The sequence below is a fragment of the Acanthisitta chloris genome, unplaced genomic scaffold, assembly GCF_000695815.1.
Source record: "Acanthisitta chloris isolate BGI_N310 unplaced genomic scaffold, ASM69581v1 scaffold36601, whole genome shotgun sequence".
Taxonomy (NCBI): Eukaryota; Metazoa; Chordata; class Aves; order Passeriformes; family Acanthisittidae; genus Acanthisitta; species Acanthisitta chloris.
In genome coordinates, this window is record NW_008657165.1 from 1 (window position 1) to 11,421 (window position 11,421).

The 11,421-nt window shown below is 39.3% G+C and overlaps 1 protein-coding gene across 1 annotated transcript; it reads left to right on the forward strand.

The window, feature by feature from the left end:
- Positions 1-56: 56 nt before the first annotated feature.
- On the forward strand, positions 57-10,618 carry GTSE1 (G-2 and S-phase expressed 1; the record flags this gene model as incomplete). Its single annotated transcript, XM_009084614.1, has 11 exons — positions 57-201; positions 1,012-1,171; positions 1,252-1,870; positions 2,721-2,879; positions 4,241-4,391; positions 5,562-5,939; positions 6,135-6,207; positions 6,594-6,842; positions 8,106-8,283; positions 9,409-9,549; positions 10,535-10,618. Coding segments are annotated over 11 exons (2,337 nt in total), but the record flags the coding sequence as incomplete, so codon positions are not given.
- Positions 10,619-11,421: the final 803 nt, after the last annotated feature.

An 11,421-nucleotide genomic window follows, 5' to 3' on the forward strand; every position in this document is an offset into this window, starting at 1 on the left:
CTTTTGTTGGGTTTGCTTTGGTTTCTTTTTAAACGCGGTAATTGTGTTTTTTCTAGGCGCTATGGAGGAAGGAAAGGAGCCGGCGGCACGCGGTGCGGGTGATGTGGTGGGAGAAGCACGGGATGTTTGCTCGAGCAGCGGTAGGTGAAGAGCGTGTTGGGGGTTTCCTGGCGAGAATCGCAGTCTCCAGGGTTGGAGGAGGTCTCTAAGATCATCAGGTCCAAGCATTAAGCTGCCGCTTTGCCGTAACCCTTAAACACTAAACCATATCCTCCAGCGCCAGATCTAAACGCCTCTTAAACACTTCCAGGAACCTCCACCACTTCCCTGGGCAATCTGTTCCAGTGCCTGAACACCCTAACAGGAAAAAAAAAATTGTAACATCTAATCTGAGTCTCCCCTGTCTCAGTTTATGACTGTTCCCTGTAGTCTTCATTTTGGTGTATCCCTTATTGAAAAGGACAGTTCAGATAAGCAGACATTCTGTATCTGCTTTATATCGTGTTCTGTGTACTTGTTTTCTTGGATGAGCTGCTGTTGGCAGTCTCAGTCTTACAGGCCTCCCAAGGAGCTTGTGTGTGGGTGCTAAAGCTTCTGTAGTAGTGACTGATGTAATCAACCTCCCTTCTATATATCTAATCTGAGCCCCTGCCTTTTCCTTGTCTGCCAGCTGCTGATTCAATCAATATTTAGTATATATATTAACTAACAGGCAAACTAATCTTTCTCACTGACTCCTGTTACTGTCCTGTGGTGGCCTGAACCAGAAAAAAACTGACTGATGGGGACAATGGCATTGTCCCAAAGCTGTAGATTACACGTTCTCACTTATCTTGATTGGAGGTTGCTGATAAGCTACATTCCATGACCCTGTTATGGATGCTGAGCAATTAGTGTTGAAATTTTTCATATTTGGGCATCTATCACAATTATGATCATGTTCACAACTGTCCCTTCAATTTCTTGAACATAAAATGTGTTTTTATTCTTTTAATTATTTAAACCTGGTAGCTAAAACTTTACCATCTGGCATCAGCTTCACCAAACTGTCAAAGCATAATGCAATCATTTTCATTGCAAATCCCCAGTGTGACAAAATCCTTGTAGTTTCAGACTGTCCTCTTCTGACTGATGAGAAGTTTGATTTTGACCTTTCACTCACTTCAGTAAGGTAAGTAAAGGTATATTTACCTGTAGACCCTTCAAAGTGGACACACATAAGGTGCTGGGCTAAATTATTTTTCTTTCTAGTGGAAGTGAAGATGAAGTTTTTGTGGGACCTTTGGGACACAAAGAAAGATGTATTTCTGCCAGAATGGAAGCAAACAAGAGTGTCTCTGTTTTTGATGATAAACTTGTGTGGAGCCCGCTTCAAGGAGAGAAATTTGTAGAAATTTTCAAAGAAGCTCATTTGTTAGCACTGCAAATAGAGACTGGAAGCAAGAATGAAGAGACTAGAAGCAAGAATGAAGAGACTAAAATAAGCAAATTGGAAGAACAGGAAGAAGAGAGTACACAAGCATTTGTGGAGGACTCAGAGTCAAAGTTGAAAATACTGGGGAACAAAATTATGGAAAGGCCCAGAGCTGTTAAACGGGAGACTTACTGTGTGCAGGACAGCCCAGCATGTCAGCTGCCACCTTGTTTTCTGAAGGCATCAGATAAGCCTTTGTCAGATGGCAAAACACATGTTCTTCCTACTCCTGCAAGCAGAAGCCCTGTGAAAGTCTGTGTGTCTCCTACAAAAATTGCCAGTTTGTCTCTGACACAGGAAGAGAAAACTAAAACAGATACAAAGGCAACTGGCAAACTGCCAATGGCAAAACCTTCATCTGCTCTTGGAAAAAGTAATTTGTTGACTATTGAAAAGGTAAACTCAATGTCTGGGCAATGTTTTCTTTGAATAAGGCATTTATGTGTTTTAGGAATGTTTAAACTGTCTACAGTCTTTTATTTTTAAAAGTGAATTTTAATCATCTGGTACTTCTCTACCTCATGAGATCCTTAGGCAAGAAATTTACACAAGTTTATATAGTTTATAAGTTTCTAACTTTTATATAAGTGCTATAGTAGCCAATTAGCTTGTATATTATGACTGTAGAGCATCTGCAGGCAAATTTCTGTTGTATTCTGGTTTAGTAAATACCATAATTCCTGGCTTCTATTCTAACTGGCTTCTAACACTGTTGCTGGTAAAATTACTGCACTGTTACACTTAACAGTAAATAAAGCCATTTTTACACATTAACTCTTGTTAGTGGAGGTGGGGGTGGAACCCTCCCCAATTATTTAGGTAGGGCAGGAAAAATCTTTTAGCTCTAGTTCTGTCCACAACTTGTCTCAGTCGTGTAAAGCACTGATTAATGTAATTACGTTTAGGATGTGGCTTTGTGACCAACTGCAAATGTATTCTAGGATAACAAGGAAACAGTTGTGTTAGTGAACATGACTATATGAAATTTGTGCTGATGACTTGTTGCAGAACTGTCCTTAGGCTGATTTCCAATATCGGGGTTCAAGCATGTTCTGGTAATTGGCAGATACACTCACTAGACTAACTTTAAACTGTATTAGTCTGAAGACTAAGGATTTCACTGGGTTCAGAGGCTTCTTCATTGTCTGTTGTCCTAGTTTCTTAACAAAATCAATGTGTGTAAAAACCTTTGTAGTGGTTTCTAGAAACACTAGTAGCTTTTAAAATGTTGCATTGAAATTTGCAGCTCAAATCAGGAAAAAACAGTCGTATTTCTACAAAAAGCATGGGATCATCTGAAGATCTGATTTCTGATAAATCTAGTGCTGCTTCAGATGTCTTCGAGTCTTCGGTCAGTGGCAGTTCCTCAGCACAAGACACAAAAGTTCTTCCTGCACCAAGTAAGGTAATGGCAAGCACTCTGAATATGAAAATAACCTCTGTAATGATCTGATAAAAAGAAAATAAATTAACACAGTTTGCTGTGTAATTTAAAGCTATACGTTTGTGTAAAATGGTTTTACGGAAAGTAATCTGTGTTTTATAATTTCCATTCTTGAATGTGTGCTCCAAGTCTGTAACGCAATGAATGTTCTTAAAAGCAACTATCAATGTGTTGGATTAACAAGCATTGCTTTTGTTTTTAAAGCAGTAGCTGCAGGTAAGTGATCAGTTTTCTGTAAGAAAGTTTGATGTGTGCAGTTAACTATGCCATATGGAAAGGTTGCCATGACTTGTATGAAGGTAGTACACCTACAGCTGTCAGCTGTATTGAAGCTGTAGATGCCAACATTAATGCTGCATGCCACTTCACTGAGTCACAGAATGCTTGAGGTTGGAAGGGACCTCTTGAGATCCTCTGGTCCAAGCCCCTGCTCAAGCAAGACCACCTGGAGTTATTTGCCCAGGCCCATGGCCAAATAGCTTTTGAATATCTTTAAGGCTGGAGTCTCTGCAATGTCTTGGGGAGGCCTGTGCCAGTGCTTGGTGACCCTTGCAGTAAAAAAGTGTTCCCTGATGTTGAGAGGTAGAGCTTCCTGTGTTTTACTCTGCCCATTGTCTCTAGTCCTGTCACTGGGCACCACTGGACACTGTCCTTTCATATACTGGTATATATTGACAAGATCCACCTTAACCTTTCTCTTCTCCAGGCTGAGCAGTGCCAAGTCTCAGCCTTTCCTCAGATGGGAATGCTCCAGTCCTTTAATCATCTTAGTGGCCTTTCGTTGGACTCTTTTTCCAGTAGCTCCAAATCACTCTCATACTGGTGAGCCTGGAACTGGACAGATGTTCAGAATCCAGTGCTGAGCAGGGTAGGATCACCTCCCTCCACCTGCTGGCAATGCTTCTCCCCATGCAGCCCAGGATACCATTAGCATTCTTTGCTGCAAGGGTGGACTGTTGGCTCCTGTTCAGCTTGTCTACGAGCACTCCCAAGGGCTTTGCAAAGCTGCTTTCCAGCTGGTTGGTGCCCTGCATATACTGGTGCTTGGGGTGACTCCTTTTATTCTTTAAGTCCATACTCAAGTTTGTGGCAGGAATAAAAATAACAGTTTGCCTCCTAGGTCTGATGTTCCAGTTCTGTATAATAATCCAGATACAGTGAACTATTTTAAGAACAATCATTTTTTGAACGGTAATCTGATAAGGAGCTCCTCAAAAATTCACAAATAAAAAGTTATAATACCAAGATAATAATGGCAAAATAATGTATTAAATAGGTGGGGCTTTTTTTTGCTTTTGAATAAACTATATTCTCTGATTCAGCCTGGCTTAAGGAAGATGACATATCTGAAACCTCCTGGTGTTGCCAGTGGTCTCACAAGAAAGACGACTACATCATCATCTTCATCATCAGTTTCCAGCATGAACTCAAGTCTGAATTCAAGTTTACCCATTTCTCCCATAGGAAAAAAAGGTAATCACTCTCACTACAGATTTGTGCCACAAATCAATTTTGAAGTAGCTAAGCATGTTTTGGACTGTAGATTTGGAAGTGTTTTAATGATTTCCAGTACATACAAGCAATAAAAAATATTTTGAATGGAGAATTTTCTAGGCTAGCCCAGTAAATCCCTGTGGACTAAAGGTAAATGTTAGACATCTATGATTTGTAAAATCTAGGTTGATATAAACCTGATGCCTCTACATGTGAGGGTCTGACCCAGCTAGAAAGTAAGCAATGCCTCAAGAAACCTGTTCTTTTCACACATGATCTTCTCTATTATAGCCAAGAACATGAGCTTCGGAATGCTCTAAGCTTGTCTAACTGGAATTAAAAGTAGAAACAGCACCAAAACAACTGAAATACAGAAGGAAGGTGGAAGGCCTTGTTCCAAGTTTCTGTAAGCCTAATAAAAGCATGAGCTTTACTCAAGCAGACAGAAAAAACACCTTTGGGGGGGTAACTGAATACAGCCCAGAGGCTTATACTCTAATGAGGCCATCAATTTGACCTGTTCAGTAAGCCTCAAGGGATCAGGAAAATAGTCTCCTAAAAGTACAGACAGATGTAAGCACCACAGTTCTTGTCGATCTCTCAAGATACCAAGTTACAGCAAATATTTTGTACTTTTGGGGAATAATAATATATTAGTGAAAGTTAAAACTTAGTAAAAACTATTTTATGCAATAGAACTGTCTGGTCAAGAATCATCCTGTTAATGAAAATAACCTACAGACTAAAAGTAAGAACTGTACAGAAAACTGGGAAAAAGTCTTGTGGGTTACTGAGTGTAACACTATTACCTTCTTGAAAGCCTTATTAAGGGAACAGAGCCAGCTATGCTGGGAGAAAATGCTGGAAGTGTTACTTGACTCTGCAAGCTGTTTTGGCATTCCTTGAACAATACTCTTTGACTTGATTGCTGTAAGTCAGGAATTTAGTGAGAAGGCTTTATAAAGCAAAATTGCTGGAGAATCCAGGGAGTGTGTTTGCAGTAGTTGTATGTGTTCTCCTTCAGCTTGAGTTGTTTGAACATGAATTTAAATGCTGCAAACTGTTATTTTTCTGTGTGCGTGTGATTATTCTGCTTACTCAAAAATTTAGCAGTAAGTGTTGACTCAGAAGTACAACTTTCTATTTCAGGAAAATCAAGCATGTCAGCAAACCCTGGTGTGAGTGGCTCTAAGCTTTCATCTGGCACAAGCAGGCTGGCCTTTGTCAGACCTGCCACAGTGTCATCTCTGCAGGCTGCCAATACTGAGAAATTCAGGAAGCAAGTGAGATCAGCTAGTACTCCCAAAGTGTCTAGTACTATGAGCTCAGCTAAATCTTCAGCTTCTGCAACATGTTCTGAGGCTGTAAGCAGTGGAATCCAGAGACTGAGCTCTGCTCCCAGTCTGCAGCAGCTATGTCAGCAGAATAAAGATGGAAGTGCAGCAAAAGGAAGCCTGTGTCCAAAGCCCAAGGCTAGAATTTTGTCTGTTCCCTTGAGTCAGACTAAGGCTATGGTGAAAACTGGAGGTAAGTACATACTTTGTATGACCTATCATCTTCTATCTTGGTTATTAAAAGCAAGTGTTATCTTGAGTGCTTGTTATTTGTTGCATTACACTTCTGTCCATATTTTGGAAGGAATTAGTATTTTAACTGGAAGATACCAGCTATAAAAGAAATAACTATAAATCTGATGGTAATGAACAAAACTTTTCTCTTTAGACGCAACACCAAACAAATTGGCACCAAAAGCAACATCATCTCTTGGATTAACATTTTGTGGCACACCTGGAAGGTAAGGCCTAACTGAAAACTGAATGCCCTGGGGCATACCTTTTAGTATGCAACATGGTTGGGTGTTGCAACAGTCTGTAAAAGTTCTCACCTCATTGTCTACCTTGAGACCCTCTAGGTTAGATGTGTTAATGCCTAGTGGAACTGGCATTAACCAAACCCCCAAACTAAACCAAACAACCCTTGCCATTCTATTCAGAAGAGGCCTGACTAGAGTCGTTCATAAAAGAATTCTTATCAAAGAAAGCCCTAACTATGCTGTGATTATCAACTTGAAGATTACTTTCCCTTAATGGCCGAAGGGAACCTTTTTTCTATTGTTTGGAAGCATAGTTTTATTCAAGCAGTTTCCACACGGTTTTTTGCTAATGCATGTTCCTTTTCTAGTGCTATGGCAGTCAGCACTCCTATAAAAACCTCAGAAGATAAGGCATTTCAGAGTTTTTGTTTTCCTGAGAGGTCTGTCTCCATGACTCCTGCCAGTCTGAAGCGCTCTGGTTTGCCCACGCCTGTTCGACGTATCTCAGGATTCCAAGCAGTGACTCCTAAAACTGTACCTAGAATGGCATGTACTCCACGTGCTGCATCTCTTTGCCAAAGCTCCAGATTTCCTACCAGAAAGACTCTTACAGCTGGGTAAGACAGAAAACTTCATATATTGATTGAAATATTGTAGGCAAACTGCCTCTGAATGAATTTGAATGATGACTTTTGGCTTCCAGGGACCTCTGCTAAATGTTAAAATGAAGCATTTGAGCACAGATGTTCTATAGGCCTAATAAAAAAATTTATCTTGTGACTAGTAAAATGCTGTAAGCCTTACTGAGATGAGTCCATATCTAACATTAAAGAATTATAATTTTAATTGTATTTCTTGAGCTAGGGAAGAACTTAAGACTTGCATCTGATGCTTTGACTGAAAACAGACTTGGTGTTATTTTGCTGTTGCCTTCTGATGAAGGGAAGCAGCTGATTAAAATGCATATTACTTTAACTTTGTTATATACTGTGTTGTCATTGGTCTGTAAAACCACACATTTTTAAGGCATAAGTCTGAAAGCCAAGGATTTACTTGACTGAACTATGGTTTAGTTGACTGAACTGTGGTACAGTAAACTGAGCAGGTTCACCTTGAACTGTAGTTTAGTTGACTGAACTATGGTACAGTAAACTGAGCAGGTTCACCCATGTTTGATTTGAAATAATACTTGTAGGATGGCAGAATCCTACACTGTTGTTAATAATGTTTGTTTTTTGTGAAAGTAATGTTGCCTTCTTCATATTATCAGCCCAGCATCTTCTGACAAGGGCCCTATAGATGTATGCAGGCTTGTTTTGTGGCTGGTGGAGATGAACAGTATTAAAGCAGGAACTGTCTAGTGGCTAGAAAACTGTCATGTTACTTAGGCCAAATGTCCCAAATAGTCTTTTCTCTCAAGGAAACAATTACTCTGTCTACAGTGACTGTATACTAACAGTTTACAGCCTGTGGTCCTCTGGCTGGGTGTCGGTACCCCCTCTCAGCAGGGACTGAATTAGGTTGCTCTGTGATAGGCAATATCAGTGCCTGTTTGCTAGTTGTTTCTTAGAAGTCTAAAAAAATCCCCCAAATCCCATGTGTGAAGTTCAGGGTGTATGTATATGTCAATTAAGATTAAATTCTGCATCATCCTGACATCATTTGCATCCTGATTTTTTCACTTTTGCGTGGGTAGACTATGCATTTATTGTAGCGTGGGATATTTTGTATTTTGCAGGTAACTAGCATTCTTTTGGATTAAATGATAATTAAGACTTAGGGTAAAAAAGGAGAAAATGAGGTTAGGGCATTGACTTGTCTGTCTTTAGTAGTTCATGCTGATTAAAAAATTCAGTTATTGCTGATGTTCTTTTCCCTAGTTCTAAACAGAAAAAAGAGAGTAAGACACAGGTATCTTCTGATGAAGATGATACATCTCCACCTGTGCTACCTCTTACACTTAACTTCTCACCAGAAAAAACTGCTACAGAAGTAGTAGAAGATGAATTAAAAGAGGCTGAAGTACAAAATCAGCTCGTGGAAGAGAAGCAACCTGAGGTATGAAAAAACAATACCTTTTCCTGCAGAACTGCTAAGTAAACTGCTTAAAACCAAATTACTTCCAAGTATTACTTTCAAGTAGAAAAACCACTTCAGTACACATGAAGTTAAAATGGTTTAGCTATAACCATCTGCACCCTCTAGTGCCTATTTTTAGCACTGAACATACGTTCAGTGTTTCCAGGAAGTTTGTTCCCATTTCAAAGTTGAACTGTCAAATATGTGCAGATTCTATGTTAAATTTCCACTTTTGAAAAAGTGTGACATCCTGGTGGATTTGATTAGCAAAGCAGTGTCACAGGGCAGTTCCTGTTGCAGCCATAGATACACACAAAAAAAAAAGGCAAATCCAAAATGCTCTTGTAGCTAAATTCAGTCACCTAACAGGAGTGCAAATCTGCATACAGCAAGGGAGGATTAAATCCCAAAGTCCATGTAGCAGTAAACCTAGTTGAGTGTCAAGTAATTAGTCCTGTGAACACTTTTCCCCTCACCCAGGAATGTAGTGGCTTCAGACTGAAAGCTGTCACTCCACAGGCATTAAGAAGAAAAGACTGAACTGGTAGTTCTGAAACATTAACCTCTCAAAGTGGCTATTGATTAACAAATACTCAGGTGTAACATAATCTGTAGATTAATTACTTGATGTTATTGCATCAGTATGTTCCTCATTGGCTTTACTTGGTGACAGTGTCTGTTACAGAATTGCTTAGCATGTTAGGGGTAGTTAAACTGGACATAAGCCTAACAAATGTGTGCAGCTCTACAGAATAGTTTATATGGTTAAATAACAATGCACTATAATTGTAGTCAAGTCATTTAAATATTAAGAGTTATTAACCTCTTTTAAATTTAAGTCTACTTTTAAGTGAAAAATTGTTTTATGCCCTAAGGAGCTCTTTGCTTTGTCTCACTGCACTTTTCCCCTGATGCTAGCCACTGGCAGAGCAAGAGCTAAAGTTTTTATCCTGTGCAAACAATCCTGCATGAAAAATACCCAAGCTCTAAATTAAGCCTGTCCTGTGATTATTACATCTTTATAAGCTAAATTGACTGCCTTAATGTTTATAAAGGAAGCATGGTGAACAAAGGGAAAACCTCAACTATTTTTTTGTTTCGAAGGCCTTACTGGTAGATATTGGAGTAGACAAACCTCTCCCACATGCTTCTGAATGTGAAAGTAGACCTCTGATTGACCTTTCAAATACTCCTGAAGTGAGTAAGATTACTCCTCCAAAGCCTGTATTTGCAGGGCACATAAAGGTAAGTTTTGTTCAAATCTTATAGTGCAAATATGTTAGCAGAAAAATCTCAACTGCCTGCATCCCCTTGTGTGCAGAGCAGCTCCACAGTACTGTAGGAGTTATTTAGTATTAGCTCAATATGTTCAATTTGACGTACATACTAAAGTGCTCTTAAGTAAAGAGAGCATAATGTTTAAACTCACTGTGCTAAACTAGAGCTCAGTGAGCAATCTGTAAATAGGACAGGGGGGAGGAGGATGGAGAAAGAACTTGGTGATTAAAGTGGTTGCTATAGAATTAAACTCTTCCAAAGCAGGAAGTGAATGTTGTTTTCAGGAGGCTGTGCAGGCTGACTCGTTTCCTTCTTTTGCACTTCTTCAGTACTTGGCAACAGCTCATTTTAATCAAAAAGGAAAGGTTGTCTCTCCTGTTTAACTCCTTTCCTCATCCCCTTCTTAGCTGTAAGATGTGTGTTGGAATCTGCTTTAAATTTTACAAGCATTTCTGGGCAAATGTTTTCTGTACATCAGTGGTTTGAAGGTAGGTGCCTTTAGATATTGTCAGATGAATGGAGGTAGCCTTTGACAATAGATGTAGTTGGGCTAAGTTTAATATCAGGTCCTTCAAAGTTAGTCAAAGGAGGAGGATCGCAGAAGTCTGATTTCTGGGGGCATGTTCAGAGGAGCTCAGAAGTGCTCTGCCCTGCTCTGGATGGCAGTGTCACTTGAATATGCATAGTAGTGAAACTTAGGAAAGCTTTTTAGACTTCTAAGGTGAATACAGGCAATAACAACCTTGTGAGAAGCTTGTGCTTGTCTAAGAATGAGCTTATGTTTAAATATCTGGACATTAAAAAAAAACGCTTGAGAGTGGAGCTTGTATTTGTCTTCTAGATACTAATAGGAACCCTAAACAAAAAGCACTTGAAGGTTAGAGATTATTGATTCTAGTAGCTATGTACAGCAGCTGACTACAGTTGCTAAATGGTGTTGTTTTTCTTTCAGCTAATTGATTTGAGTTCGCCTCTTATCACTCTGAGTCCTGATGTGAACAAAGAAAATCTGGATTCCCCTCTACTCAAATTTTGAACTTGAACTGAAATGAAGAATTCTTGGCAACTGTGATCTCTGAAGTGTTTCGGTGTAGCTCTTCACTCTTATGGTTTTTTGCAGCTGGCTATAGATTATCTGACGAGCTGCTTTAACACAATAGCATTCTAACAGTCTTGATGTAGTCATGGCTATAGATTATCTGATGAGCTGCTTTAACACCATAGCATTCTAACAGTCTTGATGTAGTCAAACTGAGTCTGACAATGGTTTTATTTGTGTATGTGCTGCAATGGATGTATTTATGTTGCTCTATGGCATAAAAGGGATATTCTCTCTACTGGAAACATCCATTTCCTACCATTTGTCCTTTGTTTCCTTATCCCCTATGTGCTAAGAGATTTTAATTTAAAATAAAGGGGTTATTTACCAAACTTTTGCTCAAAACATCGACTTTTTATTACAGGCTTTGGTTAGACTATTCTAGTGTGTCACTAACAAATGTTAATAGGTAAAGCTAGTGGATTTCAGGGTGGTGTAGCAAGTTTGGAAATGAACACTTTGTTGTTGAATGTCAGTGGAATAAATCAACAGCACCACCTGAATTTGTGATTCAAAGGGGAAAGTAACAGCTTGTTACTGCCACATGGTTTAGTCTTGATGCTTGAAGGTTAGACCTGAACTTTCTTGCTCTGAAAAGAATAGAAAAATGCTTTCTTACCTGAATTTGCCACATATGGAGACTTTAAATACAGGGATGTGAATGGAAACGAAAATGCACACAGTAGTAGCCCATAAATGTTGATGTGACAAGCCTGTTGTCTCGGTTTGAGAGACAGGTG